This window comes from Drosophila obscura, unplaced genomic scaffold (assembly GCF_018151105.1).
Source record: "Drosophila obscura isolate BZ-5 IFL unplaced genomic scaffold, ASM1815110v1 contig_4, whole genome shotgun sequence".
Classification (NCBI taxonomy): domain Eukaryota; kingdom Metazoa; phylum Arthropoda; class Insecta; order Diptera; family Drosophilidae; genus Drosophila; species Drosophila obscura.
The window spans coordinates 7,773,279-7,800,136 of NW_024542828.1; the positions used below are offsets into that span (position 1 = coordinate 7,773,279).

At 43.3% G+C, this 26,858-nt stretch overlaps 6 protein-coding genes across 6 annotated transcripts; 3 read left to right on the plus strand and 3 right to left on the minus strand.

The window, feature by feature from the left end:
- Positions 1-3,739: 3,739 nt before the first annotated feature.
- Positions 3,740-4,850, minus strand: LOC111065858. The gene is made up of 3 exons (XM_022354295.2): positions 4,452-4,850; positions 4,172-4,380; positions 3,740-4,117 (listed from the first exon to the last, which is right to left on the minus strand). Exons 1-3 carry the CDS (start codon positions 4,659-4,661, stop codon positions 3,805-3,807), a joined length of 732 nt encoding a protein of 243 aa, XP_022209987.2. The 5' UTR covers positions 4,662-4,850; the 3' UTR covers positions 3,740-3,804.
- A 552-nt stretch (positions 4,851-5,402) lies between these two features.
- LOC111065867 (F-box only protein 11) lies at positions 5,403-6,666 on the minus strand. Its single transcript, XM_022354308.2, has 3 exons — positions 6,484-6,666; positions 5,907-6,427; positions 5,403-5,835 (listed from the first exon to the last, which is right to left on the minus strand). Exons 1-3 carry the CDS (start codon positions 6,664-6,666, stop codon positions 5,568-5,570), a joined length of 972 nt encoding a protein of 323 aa, XP_022210000.2. The 3' UTR covers positions 5,403-5,567.
- Positions 6,667-6,980: 314 nt separating this feature from the next.
- LOC111066965 lies at positions 6,981-11,407 on the plus strand. The gene is made up of 6 exons (XM_041594957.1): positions 6,981-7,304; positions 7,383-7,594; positions 10,424-10,625; positions 10,720-10,931; positions 11,056-11,166; positions 11,224-11,407. Exons 1-6 carry the CDS (start codon positions 6,981-6,983, stop codon positions 11,405-11,407), a joined length of 1,245 nt encoding a protein of 414 aa, XP_041450891.1.
- A 1,559-nt stretch (positions 11,408-12,966) lies between these two features.
- LOC111066973 lies at positions 12,967-14,555 on the plus strand. Its single transcript, XM_022355958.2, is given in 6 exon segments — positions 12,967-13,296; positions 13,389-13,564; positions 13,631-13,747; positions 13,995-14,046; positions 14,048-14,364; positions 14,435-14,555. Coding segments are annotated over 6 exon segments (1,113 nt in total).
- A 6,441-nt stretch (positions 14,556-20,996) lies between these two features.
- Positions 20,997-21,913, minus strand: LOC111065826. Its single transcript, XM_022354255.2, has 4 exons — positions 21,722-21,913; positions 21,423-21,661; positions 21,258-21,368; positions 20,997-21,183 (listed from the first exon to the last, which is right to left on the minus strand). Exons 1-4 carry the CDS (start codon positions 21,911-21,913, stop codon positions 21,042-21,044), a joined length of 684 nt encoding a protein of 227 aa, XP_022209947.2. The 3' UTR covers positions 20,997-21,041.
- A 1,621-nt stretch (positions 21,914-23,534) lies between these two features.
- LOC111065807 lies at positions 23,535-25,913 on the plus strand. The gene is made up of 5 exons (XM_041594967.1): positions 23,535-23,595; positions 24,334-24,921; positions 25,033-25,253; positions 25,322-25,531; positions 25,624-25,913. Exons 1-5 carry the CDS (start codon positions 23,593-23,595, stop codon positions 25,910-25,912), a joined length of 1,311 nt encoding a protein of 436 aa, XP_041450901.1. The 5' UTR covers positions 23,535-23,592; the 3' UTR covers position 25,913.
- Positions 25,914-26,858: the final 945 nt, after the last annotated feature.

Sequence of the window (26,858 nt, forward strand, 5' to 3'; positions counted from 1 at the left end):
ATACGAAGTAGTTAAGTGCAAACGAACATTTTTGAAGCGTCTCCACATCCAAGCACTCGACAGATCCGATGTGGAGCAAACACATACATACATTATATATACATGAAGATATATAATTAGGCGCAGCAAATCAACTACTCAAGTAAGCTAGGAACCTGCAGAAGGGTGCTCGAAGTTAACATTGTGGCTAAGTACTAACTAAATAGGAAAAAACGCAAGCAAAACAAAACCAATCTCTGTATATAATAAAACTATCCAAAACCAATACACACACTGCAAATGAAAACACAGATGCAATATAGCCACAGTTAAAGCATTTCATTCTTGTATACATACATACATACATACATACATACATACTCGTATATATGTAGATAAAAATATCGGTGATCCATCATCGATCGATCATTCAGCAAGCAACAAGAATTTATTTCCAGTACAATTCATTTTCCGATTACAGTTAAAGCAGACAACGAAATTGTGTACACACAAATTGTTAGTGGAAAAACTTAGATAAAGCACAGGGAAAGCCCTTGGCGAAAATAAACATGGAAACTAAAAATAGTTGGTGGATTTAATTACCCATTGGTTCTGCCAAAAGTTGCTCAAGAGATTTCCTCGACGAGTGCATCGCCAAGGGCATTCGTTCGAACCACAAACGTGTTTCATTTTAGCCAGAAACAATTTTTAAGGCCACACACACTTAGCACTAAACAGTAATCATAATTAGTTAAACAAGAAATAGTTATTATACGAAATATATTAAAGCAAGCAAATGAGAAACAAAACACAACAAAACAAAACAAAAACTTATGGTGTAATAAAGAAATTGACGTATTTGATATATATGCGGCTTGACCCTGAGATTCAAAAAACATAAAATCGTATGTCTTCCAATCAAAGGTCGTCTTTTGTAGCAAACACAACAAGAATCAAAGTCTGCGTATTGCTAAAGAAAAAAACCCCAACAGTCAGAACAATTCAGAACAATTGGAAGCCGCTGTGGAGCTGGTAGATAATGCAGAAATGCGTATCAAAAGATTAAAATGAACACACAGACACACAAACACACAAACAATGAGCAGCATATAGAAACTGTACCACCCACTCGCACACTAACACGCTTACACAGTTACAGTTACAGATACAACACACAAATGCCACTGCAAATTCATTTAGCGCATAATATTTGCATACTTTTAGAGTTGGCAGCCAAATCGAAGCACACTCGTATAACACTTTAGGCAACATCCGACTGTCTCACTTTCACATTCTCCATGACACTCCACTCTTCAGTTCCCCCCAGCAACTAATCAAGTACCTGACAATAGATGAATTAAACCTTTCTAGAATTCTGCATCAGCTTCATAACTTCTCCTACTTAGAACCAAACACAACCGAAGCTCGTCTTGTACATACAAATGACAAAATGTTTCATCCGATTTGGCTTGCCCATTTTGCGTAAAGTAAAAACACAAACACATAAATTAATTATATTAAAAACGGTTTCAACAGCAGCAAACAAGAAAGCAAAAAAAAAAAACAAAACAACAAATTTCGACACACACACACACAGATACTATCAGACGCACACTCAAGTCCGAGCAGCAATGAAAATCTCATGTCCCTAACGTCAGCATGATTAATGACAGCAAATGCAATTAAACGAATTTGAAATGTTTTTTCCTGTATAAACGAACAGTGACACGACTTTTGTAAAATATTTCTGAACAGAAAAACACTCATAGGAATACGTACACCCTCCTACATACACATATTTGAGGACTTTTCATTCCAAGCATCCACTTTCAGCAGTAGAGTTTTTCGATGAATTTTCCAAAAAAAAAACTTCACAGTTTTGCAAGCAGCACCAGACACACCAGACACCACTTACCACACACACACACAACACCCACACTCACACATAGACCCTAAAATCAATGTACTCCAGTAGCTAATGTTTGTATTTATGCATCTGTGTGAATGGCATTTGCATGTGCGTGTGTGCGTGTGCGAACAGGAAACGAAAATCAAATGTATAAATTCATAAACTGTAAGCCACTCGAGTATATTAACGATAAACAACTATATACATATACGAGTACGAGTACGTATATATATACGGGTATTTATATAGATATAGATACTATACAATATATACACGGGTATGTATATTTTTTGTATTAACTGTTAGGTGCCGCTAGATGTAAGCGCTTCCGTTGCAACATTTTGTGCATTGTACATTTTACTTTCGATTCGTTCAAGTGCAAAAGAAAGGTAACAAAAAAACAAAACAAAACAAAAACAAAAAATACGAAAAATCAATTTTAGCATCAAGATTTTTAACTTAAAACAAAGCAAACAAAAAAATGGTAAATCTTAAAAGTCTTGCAACTCACTGGGGAAAACAACACCACAACAATTAAATGTAAAAGATACGAGCGAAAGTGCCCAAGGCGGCAGAAGGCATATGTAACTAACTAATATTTGCTCAGAAATAAAAGAAAAAGCCAAAAACCAAAAATATATGAATAATAAATATGCATACATATACGCAGTGAATGAAGCCGGTAAATGAAATATAGCATAGATATATACATAGATATGTGGAATCGACTTTTAGTTAGGCGTGCCGAGCGCTCACTAAAACTCTCTACACCAGGAATCAGTCTTAACTAAATTGAAAATTTAGTTAATGGAAACACATAACGTAAGTAGGCTAAGGTGCGAATGGAAGGAAGGGAAACGTATGTAAAATATTTTCAACTAAAACTAATACAAAAAAAACTAAACCAATGTTAGATATAAATTTAGATTAAGCCAACTTCGAACACTGCAGAAAATCCCTGCAAGACAACAGCAAACAGCAACAGCAAACCGAACCCGAAGTTAATGAAACATTTGCGCATCAGTATTTCAAATAAATGTGTCAAACAATTAAATTAAATCTAAAAAGTAAAACGTTGCATTTACATTTCACATAAACAAAGGAATACCTAACAATACATGCATAAATATGAATACGAGTATATACATACTACCTATACATATATATATATTAAATATATATTCAAAACTCTCTTGAACAACAACAAAAAAAAAACAACCAACATATTACACACACCCAAAGAAAACACACACGCAACTACAAACTACAATTACACACAGGCGCAGACACCAAGCAGAAAATTGAAAATTGAAAATTAAAATACTAAAAGAAAAACTTGATCAAAATTAACAAACAAACAAAATTTAACAACAAATTATTAACAAAAAATGCTAGAATAAAATATGTTAACACAAACAATTAAAAATAAAACAAAAAGAAGGGAAATGAAAAGAACGCATTCAAAACTTAAATGTAAGACACTAAATGAAAAACAAAAAACTATGCTAAATGCAAGAACAAAAGGAAATAATAGCAACAATTGCAAATGAAAAACACTAAAATTGACAACAATTTAAAAAACAAAAAACGACAACAAAACATAAAAAAGAAAACAATTAATATATAAATAAATGTTACGCGTTATTAAATAAAGAAGAATGAAATAATTTGTTTTAAAAAAATTCCAAACTGTCTTTTTAATGTGGTGATGTGCAATAGTAGGAGAAACTGAGTCAAGGTCTTGGGATATATTCCACCATATCCTGCCAGAAGATCAAACGTAGGCTAAATGGTAGAAATCGGTGCCTAATTGGATTAATAAATGAGTAAACTCAGGGCAAAATTCGCTTTTAGTAGAACCATTGATTTGATCAGTCGAAAGTAATGTTTTATTGTCTCAGCCAAATCGCGTTTATTCACATAAAATTAAAGGCACTCAGCTTGGTGGTAGTGGCGGCCATGTATTTGCCCAGCGCCAGGGCCAGCAGGGAGAATTGGCATTCCGGATAGATTTCGTCGCACTCCCTTGAAGCTCGCTTGGAGCGGCGGTAGATGCGATCGTACTGATGATGGGCCTGGGGCTCGTGGCCAGCCACTGGCGTTGGGGGCATGCTAAAGACGGTGCGGACGAGCTCCTGCAGCATGTTGCCCTTCTGTTCCTGGGGCAGCATGTACTTGGCACTCTCGCAGAGAGCTCTAGCCACACATGAGTGCCCATTAAAGCCCATGCTGAATGAAGAGTATGAGACCAAATGATATCCATGAAGTATACAGCATACTCACTTATTGAAGATGGACTTAACTTCGTCGTAGAAGGCACGTCGAGAGCGACGCCTGATAATATCCTTCGATAGGGTTGCGTTCAGGCCATGGGCATGCTGGATAACCCACTCACGATTGGGCAGATCGTAGGCGACGCCCCAGTTGACCGCCCAGCTGAGAAAGTCCACATCGGGATTGCCAATCATGCCGATCGTCATGCAAATGGCCGCCTGCACACACCCACAAAAGATTAGTAACCGTCGCAGATCCCTGACACCCACACACACACACACACTCACACCGATACCGATGACCCTTCCGGAAATGCCAGATAACGTTTGTGTCGACGCAGAACTTTGGCCTCCATCTGCGTGTCATTTGCATCTGTCAGAGCCAGTGATTGGGCCAGTGGCTGTGCCTGTGCCTCTGTCTGGGTCTGGGCCTCCACCCGACCAAATGCCAGGAGATATAATGCCAGCAGATTGAAGTGGTAAGTCGTCGAGAGCCTCATTTTGTCGGCAGCGCGTTCCGTTTGAAACTAAACTCATTGACCGCTTTAAATTGGTTTCGTGGTGCAGTGCTGCCAGTTATCGGCTTATTAGCTCAAGTACTATGTTGATAGACCTGATTAGCGGGTATCTGCCAACTCCTCGCACACAGGGGACTGCTCTTAACAGGTTTGGTTTTCCCTTCCGCACTGCCCTTCCGCTTACTGTCGTTCGCCTGTCAATACGGCCAACACTGATTGCAGTAGCATGTAAATTTTATGTCAACAGCGGGTAAAATTCTGTTGTTTTGTTTCCACTTCCAGTCCAATTGTCAGCACTGTAAAGTCAAAAACAAATAATACAAATTATGAAATATACAGCACGGAATCCAGAAATCCAGCAATGCGCGCATGAAGGCAACTGCATTTTCAGTTGGATCACTCAGTCACTGAATCACCTGCAACTACTCAAATTTATAATCAGATAAAAATCATTCAATAAGCGTTTATCTCTCTCTCTCTCTCTCTCTCTCTCTCTCTATATATATATATACTCGCTTAAACTAAATTTAACTTTATTCATACATGCTTTTGTATGTTTTTATGGGGAACCCATATTTAGTCCACTCTGCATTGTAGGGCACGAAAAATGGTCGAAAATAGTGTCAATAAAAATGTCACTTTGGGTATTTACTTAATTTCGATTCCACTTTTTGGCATGACACATAATAAAATACAATTTTTTTCGGTCACAAATGTGTGCCGTATTTTTATTTCCTTTCATTTTGATGCAGGAAAAATTACCCAAATTTATTTTGCCAATATGTGAGGAAATATCGATTTTAATACGCTTCCTTACAATCCATGAACTGGAGTCCTGATTCCGTATTCAATAAATTCATTTATATGTTTTCCTTATTTCGATTTTATTTAATCAGCATTTTTCTCCCGAAACGGTTCCGTAACGAGCAGCAAAAAACTTTGACGACAATGCGGCCCATACAGACTGGCGCATTCGTGAAGCGAGTGCCCGGTGGTGAAGGCCTCCCGATATTTCGGCTTATGGGCAATCTCCGGATGTACGTGGCGCAGCATTATGCGGAATATATCGTGGAAGAGCGTCAGCCCCGGGGGTGCCAGCAGAAGACGGGCCTCGCACAGCGTCCGCATGATGCAGTAATTCGGCTCGTAATTATACCTGCCAAAGGGCAAAGGAAATTCAGTTAGTGGGAGAGTGGAAAAGGGTTGCATATGGAGCATGGCGCTTACATGGTGGATATCAGAGTGACCATATCGAAGAGCATCCTGTGCGGACTGTGACTGTCATTCAGCACATTGGCTCCATTCCTCTGGAGTTCACGTCTGAGGCGTCGGGACATGGCCGATGGCCGGCAGTAGAAGGTGCCATACACGTCCTTGACCAGATGCGAAGCCGGGCAGCCGGCCTGCATTTGATGGGCAAAGGACTTGCGCCGGTTCTGTGTGGGAATGCCTTCCGGATAGGCAAAGTAGAAGGACTGTATGGGATCCGTCGGACTAAGGGGCACAACAACAGTTTGCGGTTGTAAAGCATATTCTGACGAAGGCGGGGGTGGTGGTGGCGGCGGAGGAGGAGGAGGCGGTGGCGGCGGTGGTGGTGCAGGTGCTGGTTTTACTTTTGGTTTACCCACACGACGGGGTATCCAATCCTCAACTGCCGCAGGTAGCTCGTAGATACTCGTGGCCTCACCCAAGAAAATCATGCCTCTGGGTATGGTCGACAGAATGGCCTTGGCACAGTTGGCTGTAATCTTTAAGCAAAACATAAATAAATTGTTATTTTTAAGGCAAAGCTAACTCATCTAACCGTTAGAGACGCGCCCAGTTCAAAGGTGAGCCAACGCTTCTGGCGGTGCAGGAAATGGGTCTTCTCGTGCATAAAGGTAACGCGACTGCTGGACGTGGCATTGGACCTCGACATTGACTCCGCGCAGACCAGAGCCAGCAGAAGGCTGGCGAGGATCAGTCTCAACCAATTTAGATTTTCCATAGCGAACCCAGCGATGCCCATAGAAGAACTAAATAGCCGAAGAGCCACCAGATCGACGCTAAACTCCAGAATGGAACAGCGGATCCATTTCCGTGGCTGTTCAATTTGGACGGGATCATGGCTTGACCGCAATGCAAGCCAATGTTTGGTCAAGACATTAGTCGCGGCCGAGCAGCGGAATGGGGTCAGCTGGCGAGATCTAATTTAATTAACAGCTTGGCATTTTTGATAGAACGATAAAACAAAGAGATACGAAAAAAAACAGCAGATGGCAGTCGAAATCAATGGCCAAAAACTTCAAATCAGTTGGAAAAATGTCTACAACTTGGCCGAAGCTACTGCTCACAGCATTGCTCTTGGGCCAATGCCAAAGTCAGTCCAAGAACGATGCTCTGCATGTGTTTGCCCCGCTGCCGCTTTCACCAACAAGTCACGAAGCCAGCAAAGTCAACAATGTCACGCTGACTCCGCCAGGACCCATCACCCAAGGACGGGAGCTGGAACAGCAGCTAGAGCTGGAGCTGGAGCTGCAGCTGGCACAGGAAGACCCACTGACACCACATGCTGGTTCATTGTCGCAGCGCAAACTCTCGAGAGGCAAACGCTTTGTGGCCTTTCCCGTGGGTTCATCGGCTTCGGTGAGTCAACGTCAACGAACCCCAAAAACCTTTGCAGTTTGGACATTAAATCAAATATGTATTTGTGACAACATTAAGGCTGCTGTCTGTCTGACCACCGGTGTTATCGGCAACCCCAACTTGCTGTATCTCAGTTTGGGCATCAATTGGGGCGTTGCCTGGGACCTGCCCAATGTCACATGGGTACTGCAGAATGCCCATGGCTGGACCACAAAGAAATCGGCCCAAGCGCAAATCAAACGCAGACATCGACGTGAGCTCTACAGTCGACTGGAGACAATGATAGACAGGTAAGTGAGTGTGCGGGTCAGCAATTCTGCTCATACATGAGGTTTCAGGGCACAAAATTATCTCAAGTTTTTGTGTGTGTGTGTGTGAAAATGATCACCAAATTGTGTTTGCAGATTTTGTATTTGAATTGTTTTGGCATAGATCTTTGGGTGAGTTAATATTTGGATAAAGCAAAATAGTTATATAAAAAATATTTAAAGCTGTTAAAGCTATTTACCCAGTCCTATATGGCTATTCATTCAATCATTGAATAAATACGTATATAATTAAAAAAGCTAGCATTATTTGTTAGCCAGAATATGTAACATCATTCGATTTTTTGAGCATAGAAATCATTAGCCAAAGTTATTTTACTGTCGGATATTTCCGAATCGAACCGACATATACGGACAAGTGTACATAGAATATATAAGTGTGTAAATCATATGTGTGCACTTTACATGCTTCAAGTGGCAGACCCGTACCACCCCCCTCTTATATTCCACTCAGCGAGTGTGGGGCGGTGCTGTGTCTGTGCCAAAATCAGCCAAGCCACTTGGCTTATCACGCACAGTGCGACCAAGAAAACTTCGCACCCGAAGTGGTCGTTGTCCCTACCCGCCTGCTGTCCTGCTCACGCCCTCTACTGCTAGAGAGAGGGGGCTGCGTGCTCTTGGCATAATAATAAAATGTTGGTATTTTATATTAGCATTTAAATTGGCTTTTTGTATGCTTCGGAAATAGTTTAATATCCGTAGGGGTTGAGACTATCAGAGTCAGAGTCTGTCTTCCTGCGGTTATTTTGGGGCAACTTTAACTCGAAAAATGCATAACAAATTAGGCCATAATTGGGGCGAGGAGAGGAGAGGAGCGGGAGGCTATATTTTGGGCCATGTTAAACTATCTGCAATCTGTAAAATGTCTTATCAAGAAGCGGCACGGCACACCCATTCGCCCGTTCGCCCGCACAAACCGCACAACCGCTCACAGATACACAGATACTCAGATACAGAGTCAGAGACAGTGACAGTGACAGGCATTGTCATGGTAATCAAAGGACTTGTGCCCTGTTCGAATTTAAGCGTCAATTTCAGAGCCCTGCTAAGCTTCAAGTGGTCGTCAAAAAGTTACCATATTTGCCTTTTACCCCCCAAACATTGTCCCATCGTCATTCGCATCTTCATACGTATACGCATCCTCATCCATATTCTCATCCGCATTCACATCCGGCTTTGGTTTTGACCTTAACACGGCACCCATCGCCTTGATTCACGTGTCGAGGATTTCGTATTTGGGATTTCGGATTTCGGTGTCTTGTGTTCGTCTTGTGTTTCATGATTGTTTTCCCTCGATTGGTTTCGCTTTTCGATTGTCTGCTTTGCTTAGCGTCCCACAATTGATGCCCTGCTCCGTGGTCCGTGGCCCCTGCCCCACTGCGAATTTTACCCACTGACTTTTGGCTCTTTCCCTCTGCTTTGCGAGCGCTTTTCCCTCTAATGGGTCAGCTAAGCGGGGCCTGGCCTCAATTGCCTCTATCCGATGTGTATATACATACACATATGAGTGGGTGGGGTGTGTGTGTGTGGGATATGTGTATTGGATGTATGCCCTATGGGGTTAATGAAGTTGTTTGTTTGTTTGTTTATGCGCCTGCCTGCCGCCCCAGCCCAGCCCAGCCCAGCCCAGCACGGCATCTCACGACCACAACATTGAAGTTGACAGTCGCACAGCCGCAATGCCACAACTCGCTGGGGAAGGGTGCAAAAGTTTGTCCAGGCTATAAATGGCATCTCCTTAGGAAATTAAACAGCATACTTATGCTATCACACACACACACACACACACACACACACACATACATACCTAAACTTATGCATACATGCACTGAGAAATGAATATGACAATGAAAACCAAAATATCCGCAGGAATTCCATAAAACAAAACGAATAAAAATCATACAAATACAAATGAAATTTCCAATCACTCTATAAACATATGCCCCTTAAACTAAGCTTATATTCCTGCCTGAAGATCTGTAATTACTTTTGTGAGCAATATATTTACATTTAAAATAAAATAAAAGTATTGCCTCGTTTGCAGCTTGGAAATCCAAGCCAGCAAGTCGAGTTTCTCAGTGCATAAGCCAATCCAGTTTATTATGAAGCAATGGCTTATACTTATATGGAATGTTGGCAACTCAGTTAGCAAATATGAAACGCCATTGCAAGCAACTCAATTCCCTGCCACGGCCATCGATCTTTGTCATCGCATCGCGCCGTACACAGGCAGTTCGACCTTTTGCATGGCATCGACAGGTGCAGGCAATTCAATTAAGGTGCTGCACATGCCTGGGCCTGGGCGTGGGTTTGGGTTTGGGCTTGCGTTTGGGGGCCTTCCTGTCGCCAGCCCAAACACACAACAGCAGGAAGGCCTTCGCACCCGCTCTGTGTGTCGGTGTCTGTGTTTATTGTAAACGTGACTGCTGCAAGTGTCTGCAAGAGCGAGCATTCTAAACGTTAACTGACAATTGACACATTTGCACTTTGCCAATTTTACTTCCACTGCCAGGGCGCAGCTTCTCCTTGTCTCTGTCTCTGTCGCTGTCTCCGTCTCTCTGTCCATGTCTGTCTCTGGCTTGAGTGCAGTTTTCAGTCGCTTTTTGAGCTGCAAGGAAAACGGCACGTGCTACGTAGCTTTGTCATGATTTACGCGCACTCCGCATTGTTTAATTATCGTTTAATTGTTGCAAAGTTTTTGATTTACGATTTAATTGCAACGACAAATGCAACGCCCTCCACAATTGCTCTGGGTCCATGGCCGGCTCCTACGCTGACTCCTGCCAATGTCACCCATGATTTATGGCCGCCGCCAACATTGATGACTATGATGGAACGTGCAGCAGACACGGCAGACAACCCGACTCCATCCAGCAGCAACAGCAGCAGCAACAGCAGCAGCCCATCCTCTCAGCTGTTGCAGCACCAACGCTGGCGGCGAGCACTCAGTCGTCCGAAGCGTTATCTCAGCTTTCCCGAGGGCTCCTCCTTTTCCGTATGTGCCATTCCCATCTCTCCATCCATATGCACATACATGCATGTACATGCATCCACCAACAACAGTTTGTTACTTTGTTCCCCCTGGTCAGGTTGCTGTCTGCTTCACGGTGGGCCTCATCGGTAATCCCTACTATGCATACAACAGTTTCGGCATCAACTGGGGCGTGGCCTACGATTTGCCCAACACCACATGGGTGTTGCAAAATTTGCATGGCTTCGCCACGCATCCCGTGTCACCGGCTGTCCTGAGACGACGCTCCCGTAGCATCATCTATCAGAAGATTGAGACAATTGTGGATAAGTAAGGGCGAAACCGTATACTTTTTCTGTATATTTTTTTACCTCGCTGTGCACCTTTACTTTCTTCCCTGTTTAATCTTTAAGCTATAGCTAATTGATATTTTTAACATTTTCACATATTACAGCATGGGCTACAATGGCCGTGATTGCGTCTTGCGTACCCTCTGCGAGAGCCGTCAGTACTTTCAGCGCACAAAGCTGAACATGGTCGGCGAGATGCTGCGCACGATATTCAGGTAAAATAAACCCCAAAAATTAAATCCGATTCAACTAAATTAAATTCGTTTTTGTAGCTTACCGAAGCAGAGAATATTCACACGGGAACTGCATGAGAACTCGGATATTGTGCACTATGATAAGGCATATCGGCAGGCCCATAACGATGACTGCGCCGCCCAGTACGACTGTCACTTTTCGCTACTGGAATTGGCCTTTGGCAAATACACAACGCCACCGAAAAATTATTATGCCCAATAAATTGTCCGATACTTAAAAATGTTGCCCATCAAATTATTCTTAAGTTTCCACTCCGCCCGGCCTCTGTCTGGGAGTGGGCACTGGAGCACTTGTTGAGCCCTGTTAAAAAATGGCACTTCATATATCTTTTTCTCAGCTGCAGCTTGGCTTCACCTGCCCATCCTCCCATCTCCATTGTCACAGCTGCTTCTTTCTGCTGCTGCCGCCGCCCCGGGGAATGGAATTGATGTTGTCTGTGCGGCGTCTCTTCGGCTGACTGATGTGTGTGTCAGTTGTGTTGGCACCTCCTGCTCCCCATCATTATCATGCCGGCTCCTGACGGACTTTAATTGAAAAGAAATAAAAATACGTTTGGCAAACTTTGTTTGGCTTTTTCCTTGCCGAGGAGCTGCCAAAAGTTTTATTCAATCAACAGACTTGAAAGATTTCTCAACATTGCTGTGCTCGAGTGTGGGTGTGGGGTAACATTTTAACGACTATTGCCCAAGGACTGCAGCATTTTGTGGCTTTCGGAAATATGGCTACGCATTAATCGCCCAATAGACGAAATCCGAGTCTGAGGGATTGCATTTTAATGATGATGCTGCTGCTGCTGTTGCTGTTGCTGTTGCTCTATGAAAAATGAGTTTAGAGATGTCTGAAATAGGAGAGAAATAGAATTTAGTCAATAAAAATAAAATTTAGGAATATAACGATTTTTATTGCATTCTGCTGGTCAGCTATTAGAATATTTGGCTGATTAATCTGTGTTAATTTGGTGCGTAAAATTAGTAAACCCCATAAGGAAATTATTAATATTTTGCTTGAATTATATGGAATAAAATAACTAAAGACCAGAAACCAACATTAGCGGGTAATCAGGGTAATCATGTTCCATGTGCAGTTTAAATCTGCAAATTTATTCACCACATAAAATATAAAAGAAGCAAAAAGGCACCAGCTTCAAGTCTAAGTGGGATGTACTACAAAGAGTTCACACCTTTTTTTTTTTCTATCATCTACAGCCCTCAGCGCTGCTTTGGCCCCATTTAAGCTGGTAAACGGGGAAAATTGTGGACGTCAACAAGCGTCAGCAACAGCAGCAGCAGCATCGCCAGGAAAGATGGATAAAAAAAGTGTTAACAAGTAAATGTCATGTCCAGCACTAGAATTCCAAATCAGAACAAAACAGTAGGAGTGTGGAGGGTGCAGACATAAATGGAGAAGACACGAGATGTCACCACGGTAGCCACATGGAGCAATAAATAAATAAGCAACGCCACCAATAAACACAAAGAATACTTCACGTTCTTTCTTCGTTTGTTTGTTTGAATGGTCTCCCCAGCCAACTGGCTGCTGATTCCCATTCTGGTTTTTGTATTTTTGTCGAACAGATTAAATATATCGGAGCTTTTATCAGTAGCCTGGAGTAACTGAACTGAAGCGGGTCTCGAAGTAGAAATGTGAGCAGCGATTAAATTGAAATAAAAGCCAAAGTGAAGAAGATATTTCACAGAAATTCGACCAGCCATCGATAGTATTAATTAGTGCTACAGAGCAGCCCAATCAAATCTATATCCATGACGCATCTGTCAGCATGGTCTGCCGCAACAGCAGCAGCAACAGTGCTGATGCTGCAGCTCGTAGTGCCCATCCTTCTACAGTTTTCAACCTGCTCCGCTGTCAGTCACAATGTTGACAATTTTGATGGGCTTGCTGAAGCCTCCTCCCTGACCAGGTCCAACCCCAGCACCCACAACGAGAACACCTTTGACATGCATTATGACAACTCGCAACCCGACTCCAGTTCCAGTGCCAGTGCCAGCCTGCTGCTGCCGACCAACAATGAGACGAGGATACTGCGACGTGGCAAGCGATATCTCCAGTTCAGCAAGGGATCCCGTATGTCGGTGCGTTTGGTTCTTCACTCTGTGAACAGGAATCCCACTTTTAATTGGCCCCCCAATCATACGAGTTGCCTTCTTTGTTGTATGCTTTGCAGTGGCGCACCAATGGCAAGAACACTCTGCTCACAATCAATACGCTGTACGCCTATGGCTATGGCTTCCGCACCAATTATCCCTTTCCGTCAATCGAGGACCAAAAGAAGGACAATGCCGTCTTCTTGCGCCTCTTCAAGCGGGATTTATTCTCGAAACTAGAGACAGCTCTGGATGGGTAAGTTCTTTTGGTCAGTTAGTTGGTTAGTTGATTCGTTGTAATTCGTTTCGTTCCCCTCTTCAGACATGGCTTTGATGGTCGGGCCTGTATGCTGAAATCCTTCTGCACGGCTGTGCTGGATGTGGACAAGTCGGAGCAGAAGAGCGGCATGCTCTTCAAGCTTCTCAAATTGATATTCAGGTGAGTGCAAGAGAGGGAGACAGAGAGCGAGAGAGAGAGTGTTCAGCCAAAGCCCTTCCTATTAGCACCTTCGTGATAACTACTGGCTGAGGGGCAGACAGTTCCCTTTTTAGTTCTTGGGCTCTCAGGTTCCCCACGTTAGTTCAGTTCTTACATCGGTTACAATGTGCACGCTGCGGCTGAGTCTACTTGTCACCTTTCTCTGCCTTGCCGCGGGACTGGAACATAATGCTACCATAGCACACAGTCGTGCCAAGCGATATCTGGATATCATAGAAACCACACGCATATTTGTGGGTAACAATTGAACAGGCAAATCGCCAGTTGCTTATACAGAAATCCCCTTTCCCCTTTTTAAAGTTTCGCGTGAATGCCAAGAACAATGTGATCGCCTCGCCCACTGTGTGGGCGCATGGCTATGGCTTTCGTGCCAATACCCCGGTGCTGGTTAAATACGAGAATCGACCCTTCAGAAGGGACACCTACGAGCTGCTCCACGAGCTAATCGATCGAAGTGGCTTCGATGGGCGGGCGTGTGTACTGAAGGCATATTGCACCGCTCTGGCCGGGGATCATGGTCAGGGATTTCTCTTTAAGCTTTTAAAATATGTCTTTACGTAAGTCGCAGACTTCTTCTGATTATAAATAACTATTTTCTACACCAATCTACACCAAATACCATTTCAGCCTGGACGAACACGAAAAGCGTCATATGCCGCATCTGCGCGAGGAGAACTGCGAACAAATCATGCATAGCCATTGCCCACTGAGCTTTGACAGCATTTCCCCCTACACGGACGATGTTTGAGTCATACATACATACATACTATACATACTCGTATATGCATTTGTGTTTGTTTGCCTTTGCTATGAAAAATAAACAACAACTGAGATTGATTTGCCTGTGAAAATATAAATATATAAACACACGTGACTGACTCAAAACCTACAATAACAAACATTCCACAGTGCTTTAAGGACATGTCAGAGAAGTACACAAATTCTAATTAACTCTTTTTGTGTATCAGGCAGAAGAATGCTGGCTCAAGCCATATCTGAGTCTCTGTTGTGGGTGTCTCCGGCAAAGCGTGGCCATTGAACAACTTTCGAGGGGTATTCCTTAGCTCTACTCTATGCATTTTTTGCAGCTGTTGGTGCTCCCCCCCTACTGGGATGGCACGTGGCTGCTGATGATATTTATTCGCTCTTGTTGCCATTTGTAATTTATAACAATTAACTTATGTGCTATTTGCAGGTTTTGGTGCGTGTTTCGAGTGTTTTCCTTACCCTATTTTTTTTTTCATACGAGCGATGCAATCAGCAACATGCATTTAATTGGCATTTTTTTTAAACAGCTGAAAGTGAGCAGCAAGAAAAAACGGCGGATAAGTGCAAAATTATAGCATATACTCGTATGTACATACATATATAGTACGTACGTATTCCGTGTCCATTGTTGACCTCATTGCATGACAAAAGTTCCTGCTGCTGATGCTGTGGCATCCACTGATGCATCCACGCTCTGCCTTTGATACTGCCCCAGTCTCGATGTTGCCTCTGATGTTGCAGTTGCAGCTGTTTAATGTCACCAGCATGAAAACGGCGAGTGGTGTTAAAATGTTTGCGGGCGCCTTTGATGCACTTGTCACGCCCTCATGGCCACAGAGAGACCAGAAACCTGTCGCCCGCCGTGGCAGCATTAAAAATTAACTTTAATTAAGTTGAAAAACATAAATTACATGCACGCATACAAGGGCATTAAAATGCACAAAACCCACACTCGCACAGAGGCACACACACACACACACACACGCAGTCCTGTAAGTGCAATTTTCTGATGGTGCTGTTATTGCGGCTGCTGCTGCTGCTACCTCAAGAGCTTCTCAAGTTTGTTGCACACAAGGGGCAGAAAGGGAGAGAAGTAGCATGCAGAAGGAGAAGCAGAAATTAGAAAGAGACGAGAGACGAGTTAGAGGCAGGCAGAGTTGGAGCGAGAGAGAGGGGCGAGAGGTAAACTACATCTTAGGCGATGTCCGCAAAACTTTAAGCGTTTCCCCACAACTTTGTCACCCACACACGCACACGCATGGATGCACGCACATATACTCAGGTGTATACAATAAAAAATACCAATTCATTTATATACATATATATATACATATAGTCCCAACCTTAATCAAGTATTAATCATGTGGCCGTGCGTTGAATTGTGTGCTGCAGTGAAAGAGGTCAGCTCCATCCCACATCCCACACAGCTCCACTGACCTGACCCAATCCTTCGCCATTTTCCATCGCCCACTCATTACACATTACCTTCACCTTCTTTGCAGAAGGTACTATTATAGGTCAAAGGCTATGTTGTGCTCGAGCAGAACGGAGAGCAGAGTTTTGGCATGCAGAGTAATTTATCCACGAAAATAAAGTTCTAGACTATTGATCGCCATACCCTATATGTATACATATACCAGCGTCTAAGCTGATGCTGCGTTTCAATCAAAACAAATCAAATATTTAAATATATTTATTATAATGGCATTTTTAAGGAGTATTTTCATATCGAGGCACTCCACCATAGCATTCCAACTTGTTACATTTGCTGACACCGCAAACTTAAATTTCAGTTTGTTGTTGTTGATGTTGATGCTGTTCTGTTGCTGGTTTCTGTTTAATTTTCTCATTTGGTGATGTTTGCATTTTTCTCCTTCTCGTTTTTTTTGGTTTTTGCCCGTGTGTGCAATTATAATTAATTTTAAAATACCCTCGAAGTGTGGAAAATGTTCATTGCAAGTGACACTTAACAGTAGGAAAGGCAAAAAGTGTAAATGAATATATTCGTGCGCCTGTGACTTTAACTAATTGAACTCTTGACCAACATAGCAGTGAAATTATAATGAAAATGCGAAAAATGGAATAACCAAATAACTTGTTCAACATTTGCGAAAATTCCAATACCATGTCGGTTCGTTATAAATTCATTTGTCATTTCCCCCCCCACCCACCAAATTGTTTGCAAAAATCCTCTGAAAAAATATATAAATTGAAATATAAATTTTGCAACCGATTTTAAATTTAATTTGCACAAATAGAAAAAAAAAAAAAGAGCATGTAGAACCAGACAAACCGCTGAACACCACATTTCCACAATTTATTTGTAAGTCTGCTGAAAAGAAGATCTGCAGGTTAGTGGATCGAACATAATATTATAAATATGTTTATTCAAATATTTCTGATAAATAAAACAACTATCTCCAGTTGCTATCTCTACATAATATTAAAATATCACATTAACATAACCAATACGGAATTTAAAATCAACAATTACCCTTATTTGCTCTGAAACGATTTGTTCTCCAGATTGCCTTTATATTGTGTATTTTAATTTCATATTATTAATTTTTTACCTTTTTTTCCAGTTACTTAATTTATGCAAATCTCCTCAATTAGGTGTCGAAAAAAAAAGCAAAGAATGTCTAAAAGTGTTTCAGTGTTTTCTAAATAGTTAATTAATACAAACCCAATGTCAATGTGGCAAGGACGACTAATATATGCACAATTAAATACTTTAATTGTCAGCTGAATATGAAATTAAACACTCACATTTATTTGGCTCAGCAATCGCAGAAATAATGTGAGCCAAATCAATTGGCCCAGAAATACCAAAATTATTATCACCTCCCCCAATGCCTCCCCACCCCTAAAAGGGTTTCTAAAAGATATTTAGCCAGGGGCGTGGGGGGGCAGATATCTGTGTGGTTGGCCTACAAATAATATACACGAGATTAGCGCGACCTGACGCACACCTAGAATTATTTATTGGCCGTCAAGGAGCAACACAAAATGCGCACCTGCCTCATTATAGATGCGTAAAGGGCCAATCGGAGGGGGCCAAAGAACGGCACCCAGACCGCACAGCTCATTCTGGTTGCATTTCGATTTCGCCCACAGGCCACATTCCATTCATTCGCTCATTCATTAATCGTTGTCTGGTGGCGGACTGACTGACTGGCATGCAAATTGATTTGATGCGTTGTCAATTAAAATGTGCAATTAATTTCATTTGGTTTGCCTCACATTATCGAATAGGTAATTGGATAGGGCCGATGTGTATGACAGGCCTTCTACACAGATACAGAGATGCATGCAGGGATGCACGGGAGGGAATATGGAACCTGACAGCGGCTGCTAATGAGCTCAGTTAGCCAATTCAGTTTGTGGCCATGAATGTGGCACTCTCTGTGAGTGTGTGTGTGTGTGTGTGTGTGTGTGTGTGTGTGTGTGCATCTCTCTGTATGTGTGTGTGTCTAAATTAAACCGTCTATGATATGGCAGAGAGCATAGCGTATACGCAATTAGTTAGTCAAACGCTGATTGCCATACTCTCTACACAGCGGTACACACGAATAGAGCCAGCTTACATGATAGTCTTCTGGAGGTCCCTAACTATATTCCTTTAAAACAAAGTCTGATTATATTACAGCTAATACAAATGGCTATATGTTACAGTAAAAGCAGATCAATGGCTTAAACATAGTTTAGTTTTTTTTTTTTAGTTTGACGACTTTGCTAAGAATTATTCCCCGTTTTACAGACGGTTGCTGCTAAAATCTTTAATCACTTTTTTCCTGAATTCAAAATTTATTACTCAGCCAGATCTAATCATATGGCTTGCATGCTGTAAACCAATATGCCTACACTTAATTTTAAAATGCCAAGACTCTCGGCATCAGCGCTTCGTTCATCTTCACTTTGCCTCTAAATTAGTTCAAGGATTAGTGCAATAAAACTAACGGGCCACGGATTTGCGCAGCCCTTTTGTACGCTTAGGGGCGGTTGGGGGAACCCGAAAGAGAGAGAGAGAGAGAGAGATAGAGAGAGCCTGGGGAGAGGAGGAACACCGAGCGTACCGAAGAAGGCATGTCACAATTTCCCAATTAGCTACTCATTGAGATAAATTTCTTATGCAAATGATGACAAGGCCAAGTAAGGCATTTGGGGAAGCCAGAGCCAGGGCCGTGACAGGCGCTGAAGTGACATTGGCATCCAAATACATTCATTCCCCATGCTGGTCGGGGAGTTTGGGACACGACCTGAACCACACCGAGCGCCCTGACAACCAGTGGCAGGAAGAACAACTACAGCAGCAGCGACGGACAGCGGCAGAGTGACATTGAGTGACTCGCGATGACGCCTATGGAGGCTGTAGATGCTGATTCCGACGACAAGACCGACAAGGAACAGCAGCAGCAGCAACAGCAGCCTTTGACTCACTCTCCCTCCCACTCTCTCTCTCGTTCTCTCTAATTGGCTGCTGACATTTTGACAATAACAACAAGAACAGCAGCGGAAAGGCGGCGTAAATTTAACATAATTAAAATACTGAAGCCAGGCAACAACATTTTTGGATATGCAATGAAAGACGCAAGAAGCAGCCCAGCTTTCTCACCGGAAGAATTGTCAGGGAAAATATTCTGCTAATTTCTTTGACTTATTAAAGCAGGGCGCTAATCATTTGCATCAACTAACCCATATTTCTAGACGTATTCAAAATTGGAGCAGTCTCATGACGAAATACAGTTACTGATCTGCGGTTCATTGAACGCAGCATCGCAGCTCACACCAAAGTGTGAAGAGAACTTTGGAGTCGCGGAGTCAGTGACTCCAAACGAGAACTGCTAATCGTATGATCATGACTCTGGGGATTGTTCTAACAAGTAATACAGTTCCAAGGGAATATGATTCCTGCAATCAGTTGTATGGAAACATGGTTTTATCTTTATTTTTGCATTTTCCCCAATTAAATATTATTTATATTATTATTAGTGTGAAACAAAATAAATATAAAAAATATCTATCTAAATTCTGGATTTTATAAGTGTTCTCTTTCGCTCAGTGTACTAGTGTACTCAGCTTCTTTTGTTGGATATCTGCTTGCGATCAAATTCACTTGAGAGCATCGCCTAGAACTTTGTTTGTGGGCGTATGCAAATTGCTCATACGCCATGTGGACCAGCCCACTAGCAGCAACGACACGAGCAGCAGAAATGGCGCTTATTAAAGTTGGACTTGTACTTCTGGGTGGGATTTTATTTTTTTTTATGTTTTAATTTTTTGGACTGTATGTGTGGGGGTGCAGGTGCAGGAGGTGCAGTGAGGCAAAGTTAAACTTTTGGATAACAAAAATTAAGCATTGTCGTTTGCGTTCCATGATAATTGCGAACAATAGAGGCAGGCAAAAGGAATGGCGGGAGAGAGTGGGGCAAAAACCATGTTAATGCTTCCGCATTTGCGTTCAGCTGCAACATTGCACCAATGCCCGGACATGTGTGTGTGTGTGTTTGTGTGTTTGTGTGTCTTGCGTCCTGTGTCCTGTATACATGCAGAAGTTTGTGTGTGTGCCAGCGACATTCACGCCTCGCTGCACTTTTTACATGCTGCATGTTGCCTGCGGGCATTAAGTGTGATTTTATGCGATTTGTACCAGGCAAACACCCGCTCTACCAACCCCCACAAACACCTACCACAGAGGCATGGCTAAGAGGGACAAAAACCACAGCAGCAGCAGCAGCAGCAGCAGCAGCAGCAGTAGCGGTGGCAATGCCAAACCCTTGCCTCCTCTGCACAGTTCTTTGCTAATTTACATTTGACAAATGTTTTGCATGCTACAAAATTTTTGCCACTGCTGCTGCGAAGACTGCAACGACTGCGACGACGACGACGAGGACTGCTGTTCGTTAGCCTGGCCCAATCTCCCCCCGTCTCCGGCCTTGCCCGTGGGTGTTTTGTTAGCTGCATTCGTTTTCATTTGGTTTCTCTGCTGACATTGTTTACAGTTCAACTTGGCTCTGGAAATTAGTAAAAATCTCACACGAGCACGCTCCTCCCGTACCCGTTACCCCCACAAACGTGGAGGGAAACAATAAAACTGCAAATAAAGCGAATCGAAAAATACAAGCGGAAACAGAGATACGAGTATGCAAGAACAAGTACAAGAGTAGCTGCAGAAATTTTAAATTGATCTAAAACAAAGGTACGAAACATCTACACTGAGCGAAAAACCTTCGGCCATTAAGAACAGACAACTAAGAAAATATACAACAAATTATATCATAACAAGGAGCTAAAGGCATTTGCCTTGCAATCGAAATTTCACGCTGAATAAAATATAACTTAGTTTAGATTTTTAAAATTAATTGCGAATCCCTTCATGACTTTTCTCAGATTTATACTCAATATTGATAGTAATCTTATATATATTATTTTTCAACTTTTTCTCCGTGTAAGCACATTCCTGTCATCAAGGCGATATCTTGGCTATATGGCGGAGACGGCTCCAGAGTTTATGGCTGCAATCGCTGTAGGTTCGCCGACAATCAGCGCCAGCACGTCCCCCATCCCTGGCAAGCAGATACTTCCCAGCCACATTATCCAAGGGAGGTCTGTGCAAAGCAATGCATTTGAATGTTAAGAGGGAACACACACACCTTTAATATAACCAAATGTAAGTACTTACACCAGCACCGCATTGAGTATCTCGCTGAAAAGATTGCTCTGCTGAAAGGGGCGCTGAGAGATCTCGCAGATGCTGCGCAGCAGGCACACGCCTCCATTTACGCCATCCAGTCTGTAGGAACATATTTTGGGAACCTGTAAATCCAATTTAACCGCAACTACTCACTGTTCCAGACCCGTTTCAATGACATCGTACAACCAAGTGCGTGTCTCATCGTGTCTAAGCTGCGTTTGCATATCCTGGCGGTACTCCCTGGGCACAGACTGAAAGGCTGAGGTATTCCAAAAACTCCACCAATATATGGGCACAGGTGCGGGCGTGAATTGGTTTTGATAGTTGACGAAACCCCAAACAGATAGCTGAGTGCTCGCCTGCGGTATGGGATACGCTATGCCACAGACAAACTGGGAGGTAGAGAGAGAGAACAATCAATCGATTGGCACACGTTTGATTAATGGGCCCACCTTGAGCACGCCCTGACCATTGAAGATGGCCACTCGCTTGGAGCGACTTAGCCTATGGTCGCCAGCTGGCGTGAAGAGGCTATTGGCGCCACTGCAGCCATCCACAGCCACGAGAAGCAACAGCAACAGCCTCAGCGGCAGCATCTGGGCGACGGGAACCTTCAGATTCAACTTCTTGGTGCCCGAGTGCATGGTCAACTAATTTTTGCAGCAACTTGCAACTTGTGGCAGCCATGGCAAATTACATTTTTTAGTTTGCTTAAGAAATTGACGGCAGAACAGCAGAATTGCAAGGCTAACAGAAGCGCTAAAGCTGCAGCTGCAGCTGCAGCCTTAAACTGGTAAACAGTGGATGGTGCAGCGCTTTCATCTCAAACCAACATGTGATGACAGTTGTTTTAGCATTGCCTGTAATGTTAAATGAGTTGGGTAGAGTAGACAGTATTTTCTACATACCTATGCTTAAATATCTGACGTTGTTTAGTTCCTAATTAAACTGGAATCGGCTTGAGCTTTATATTTATATTTATTCATCCACTAAAAATCGAACCATAATAATGAGTGTACGAATAAGTACATGTGTGTTTGATCAGGGTCAAATTACTGTGGCCTCGTGCTCACGAAATCTCTCTGTGAATGTGGAACCAAACGCATCACGCCCCCCCAGTTACAGCCCATCAGCAACGACAAAGACAACGCCCTGAATTCCACGCAGGCCAGAAACCAATCGCCTCTAGGCCAGGACTTATCCTCGGCTACAGTCGCTGCCTTTGTACTGAATGCGACACCTCCTGTTTTTCACCTGCGGCCAGCTCTCTCTCTCTCTCTCTCTTCCACTCTCTCTGCTGTTTCCCACTGAGGCTTGACTTTGACTGCCATCTGTGCTGCTGTTTGCTGGCCACAACAAGATCTGTGCCTGCAGCGTTGTTTCTGGCGGTCCTTTTGTTCTGGCTTGCAACAGTTAATTGATTGGTGTCACCTCAATTGTCCACACGAAAAAGGCGGAAAAGTCAGGTGCCACCAAACCGTTTTCCCCTAAGCTTTCACTGCAGCGAGTAATTGTGAAAAGTTGGGCCAACAAAACAGCGTTCGGTATACTGCTGGGAATGCAATGGGACAAGGAATATTTAATTTCCAAATATGATGGCTAATTTGTGCATTTTTTATATCTTAATAGGAAAGTACAGAGTAAATACTTTTTTTTTTTTTTCTACGGGAGAATATTTACTGCAGAAATGAAAGATGAATGTGTTTTACCTATCGATTGGCGGTAGTGATTAAAATATTTCCGGCATCATAGTTCATATAGTTCCTCCATTTATGCAGCACTAAATCAAGTGCTGGTATTCATTAACGATTATTTATTGCAATTTTTGTAGTTGCCAACAGGCGACCCGTCATCACAACTCAACACCAATCGGTGACTAAATATGGCACAATCTCTTCTTTTTTCGTTGCACAATTAGTCAACGATTTATGGATAAACGGAAGAGAAAATCGTTCTATATTGCTCTGCATGGGTTATAAATGGATCGATCCAAAGTGGCCAACTATTTAGCACCTTTTAAAGAGCACTTTAAGTGACACTAAATCGAGCTAACGACACTCAATTGGGTGCTAATTGTACAATTAAACTTTGCTGAACGCAAACACTACGAACCGGCACCCAGATCGAAGCGCCGCGGGCATCACAGAGTGTGTGTCCGAGTGGCAGGGATTGTGCCATCATCAGTTCGACTCGGACAGCTAATGGCATCAACATATCGTTAAAATACAACTGAAAAAAAAACCCTACGGACGTACCAAGCCAATCCAAACCAAACCAAATCAAGAGCTGCACCATTCGCCGGACACTCGTCGATGGCTCTCTAATGGTAATTATCTGCTTCATAAATTCTCGTTCAATTGCGCTCAGTGCACAGGCGGCATTCCGGCATGGAAGTGTTTTAATTGTGGCACCACCGCGCTGTGGAACCAGGCTTCGGGCTCGGAGTGCGGCTCGGATAGGATTCTCCATTTCTCTCGCATCGAATGTTGTTGAAAATTGCATTAATTTAACGCATGATTGGCAGAGTCAGCAAATGGAAGAAGCCTGGCGTCGCAGATAGAGTGAAATTATGCAAATTTTGCTTTATTTTTTTTGGTTCCTTTTTTCGAATGTGAGAGTGCCCAGGCCAGGCCAGGCAGGCAGGCAGAGCTGCCAAAGCATTGACTGTTCAATTGCTCAATTACACTGGCCCACAAAAGAGTACGGAACGGCGTGCTAGCTAAAGTCAAATGAATATTAAAACTTTCAGCTGTAATTTTATCTTTAAAATTATTTTCTTGTGTGCTGAATCCTTGTGGATTTGCTGCTATTTGATTTTGCATGGAACTGAATACGTTCCCTTAAATATTTGCCTTTTTTTAATAAGAAACTAAATCGTAAAAGTGTTGAAATTTTATTTAATTTGCTGAAAAATAATGTTACAATTTCCGCACTGCTTCCCTGATGAATATCTTTCTTTCTTTCCAAATTATTCTGAATTATAAATAACTAGAAAATATTTATGGACTCCAAAACCCTGTTGTCTGGTGTTTATTTTAGTTACTTTTGCTCGTTTTCATTTCAGAAAAAAATGGCAAAAACAATCAGAGTAATTGGCTGTGCTGCTGGAGTCACTGCGATGCTAATTTTGCTGCTGCCACTTTGCCTGCTCCGAAATGACAGGCCAGCGCACCACGGTGATGGCTACAGAAACTCCAATAGATCACATCATGAGGTCAGTATTGCTGCTGCTTCTACTTCTACTTCTTTGCTGGGTTCTGGCCCAGCCAACGATTCGTGGCGCCGGCAGCAGATGTTGCAGCTGCATCGACAGAAGCGCTATCTGCTGTTCCCGGAGGGCAGCTCGTTCCAGCTGGTGTTCGACATAATCATACCCATTGTGGACTACACGAACTACGCCATACTGGGCATCACATGTGCCGTGGCCTGGGAGCTGCCCAGCAAGGCGCCCAGCGAGCTGATTGAAAACGTGCTCACTCGCATCAATGACGGCACCATCGGAACTGTCCGTCGCAATGGCAGTGCCAGCGGCCACGACTCGTACCCATACCCAGACCCCAATCGAAGCCCCCCTGCTAATTGGCAGCCAGTGCACGCACCATCGGCAGTACGTACATCGCTGCCGCTGCCGCGGACACCAGATCGTCCAGCAGTCCAGTCCGGCTCCTACTATACGAACATCCTGCGCTCCGATTCGGCGGCAGGCACTTCTGCATATGCAAATGCGAATTGGAATGCAAATGCAAATGGACAGGAGCAGCAGCAGCAGGAGGGGCAGCAGCACCGACAGGCGACGTTGCCGGGTCCGGCTAATTGGCATGCGCGACAGTCGGTCGCAAAGTGGCAGCGACCGCGACCGAGTACGGGTGACGTAGACCCACCACCGCCGGACAATTGGTGGCGGCGCAACAAGGACCGGCTGCAGCTGAATTGGCGTGAAAAGCAAAGCAAGTGGAGTCCCAGCGATGCCCAGTCAAAGTGGGAGTGAGTAAAGGGCATCCCAACATACATATATATACACATATTTATAACCATATTCGTACCGTTCACAGCATCGACTACACCCAACGTCCACGCCGATTACTGAAATCGCCGCCACAGCATCACATTTATCCTGTTTTCGGCAAGCGACGGCGACGCCGACGCCGACGACGAGAACAGAGCGGGATGGAGCGGGATGCGCACTTTGAGGGTTTCCATTTGCAGCAACATCTCAGCTCTCGGCAGCTGCTCTTTGGCAAAATCGAACGGCTATATAAGGCGTAAGTGAAATCTTATCATCACGAAACTTTTGAGAACTTTGATCCACTGAATCCGCCTGCGTCCTCCTACTGCTCCTACCCCCCCACCACAGTCAGCAACTCAATGGCACGGCCTGTGTGCTTCGAGCTCTTTGTGAGTCTGCCCAGAGGCAGCAGCAGCAGCAGCAACAGCAATCAGGAGCCAGGAAGGCCTCTCAACCGCAAAGCTTTATCATGGAACTGCTGTCGGCCATCTTTCAGCTGCCTGCCAGCGATGAGGGCACTGAGGTGGAGGCACTGGCACTGGCGCACATTTCGCCACATTACCTGGAAGCGCATCGCCAACAGGGAAACTGTTTACAACTCTACAGCGATTGCCGGCACGCATTTTGGTACGCTTAAACGGCAAATGACAATAAAAAAAAATTATACAAAAAATTATAAGTTGCGGATTTTCGATTCATATAAAATGGAGAACACAATTAGGAATGTTTTCAGCTGTCTTTCGTTCAAGAATAATGCGGCAGTGGAGTAAATTCCAGCGAACTATTAGCTCTATAATATTCTATCTTTCTCAGATGATAAATTTCCCTTAGACAGGCCCATAAGAATTCTTATCCTCAAAGATTAGACTTTAATAAGGGCGGCAGCTACTTATATTAAAGCTATTAAATACAGCGCATTACTTCATATTCCTTTGGTAACTTTTTGTCATCCTTTTGGAGCTACGCGGATATTTCAGAGCAAGGCAATAAGCTCGATTATACAAAAGTCATTTAGAAGTTTCAGCGCTTTGCCGCTGAAAGCATTCCACGAGTCAACATGACCTTCCGTTCAAGTTTATCCTCTATACAGTGGGTGGTAGGAGGAGGCAAGAAAAACTGCGACTAGTGATCACATTACTTCAACTTGAATTCCTCAGCTTCAGCTTCAGCAGCAGCATCAGCAGCAGCTTCAGCATCTGAGAGGTAGACAGAGAGAAAGACAGAAAGAAGTGCGCTACTTTTGAGATAGAAAGAATAAAGTTGAAGAAGCCAAGTTGGGAGCGTGAAAAAGTAATTTGAACCTTTAAATAGTCCAATGAGCGGCGCTCACGAAGCAGGGCAGGGCAGAGCGGACAAGACGCAAGACAAACTACTTGCCAAAACACCAGAGACCAGAGAAGAGACCAGAGAAGAGACGAGAGCAAACGAGAAGTGTGAAAACTAATGAAAGAAACAAAAGCAAAGCGAGAAAAGAACTTTAACGAACGTAGCTCAAACTCAAACATGAAAGTTTCTGGCCAAAACCGGGCGGTATCAGGGGCCAATGGAGAGACAGAATGTTTTACAATTAACAAGAGCCATAG

Excerpts from the sequence above, each read along its gene's own strand:
- LOC111065858 (XM_022354295.2), bottom strand. The coding sequence starts at position 4,661 with ATGAGGCTCTCGACGACTTACCACTTCAATCTGCTGGCATTATATCTC. Across the intron at positions 4,381-4,451 it reads CGGAAGGGTCATCGGTATCG|GCGGCCATTTGCATGACGAT; the intron begins GTGTGAGTGTGT and ends GGGTGTGTGCAG. Across the intron at positions 4,118-4,171 it reads GTTAAGTCCATCTTCAATAA|CATGGGCTTTAATGGGCACT; the intron begins GTGAGTATGCTG and ends CTCTTCATTCAG.
- LOC111065826 (XM_022354255.2), bottom strand. The coding sequence starts at position 21,913 with ATGCACTCGGGCACCAAGAAGTTGAATCTGAAGGTTCCCGTCGCCCAG. Across the intron at positions 21,662-21,721 it reads ATGGTCAGGGCGTGCTCAAG|TTTGTCTGTGGCATAGCGTA; the intron begins GTGGGCCCATTA and ends TCTACCTCCCAG. Across the intron at positions 21,184-21,257 it reads ATACTCAATGCGGTGCTGGT|ACCTCCCTTGGATAATGTGG; the intron begins GTAAGTACTTAC and ends TGCTTTGCACAG.
- LOC111065867 (XM_022354308.2), bottom strand. The coding sequence starts at position 6,666 with ATGGAAAATCTAAATTGGTTGAGACTGATCCTCGCCAGCCTTCTGCTG. Across the intron at positions 6,428-6,483 it reads AACTGGGCGCGTCTCTAACG|ATTACAGCCAACTGTGCCAA; the intron begins GTTAGATGAGTT and ends TTTTGCTTAAAG. Across the intron at positions 5,836-5,906 it reads GTCACTCTGATATCCACCAT|GTATAATTACGAGCCGAATT; the intron begins GTAAGCGCCATG and ends GCCCTTTGGCAG.
- LOC111065807 (XM_041594967.1), top strand. Across the intron at positions 24,922-25,032 it reads GGACACCAGATCGTCCAGCA|CAGCAGGAGGGGCAGCAGCA; the intron begins GTCCAGTCCGGC and ends CAGGAGCAGCAG. Across the intron at positions 25,254-25,321 it reads GATGCCCAGTCAAAGTGGGA|CATCGACTACACCCAACGTC; the intron begins GTGAGTAAAGGG and ends TACCGTTCACAG.
- LOC111066965 (XM_041594957.1), top strand. The coding sequence starts at position 6,981 with ATGTCTACAACTTGGCCGAAGCTACTGCTCACAGCATTGCTCTTGGGC. Across the intron at positions 7,595-10,423 it reads CTGGAGACAATGATAGACAG|CCATGATTTATGGCCGCCGC; the intron begins GTAAGTGAGTGT and ends TGCCAATGTCAC. Across the intron at positions 10,626-10,719 it reads CCGAGGGCTCCTCCTTTTCC|GTTGCTGTCTGCTTCACGGT; the intron begins GTATGTGCCATT and ends CCCCCTGGTCAG.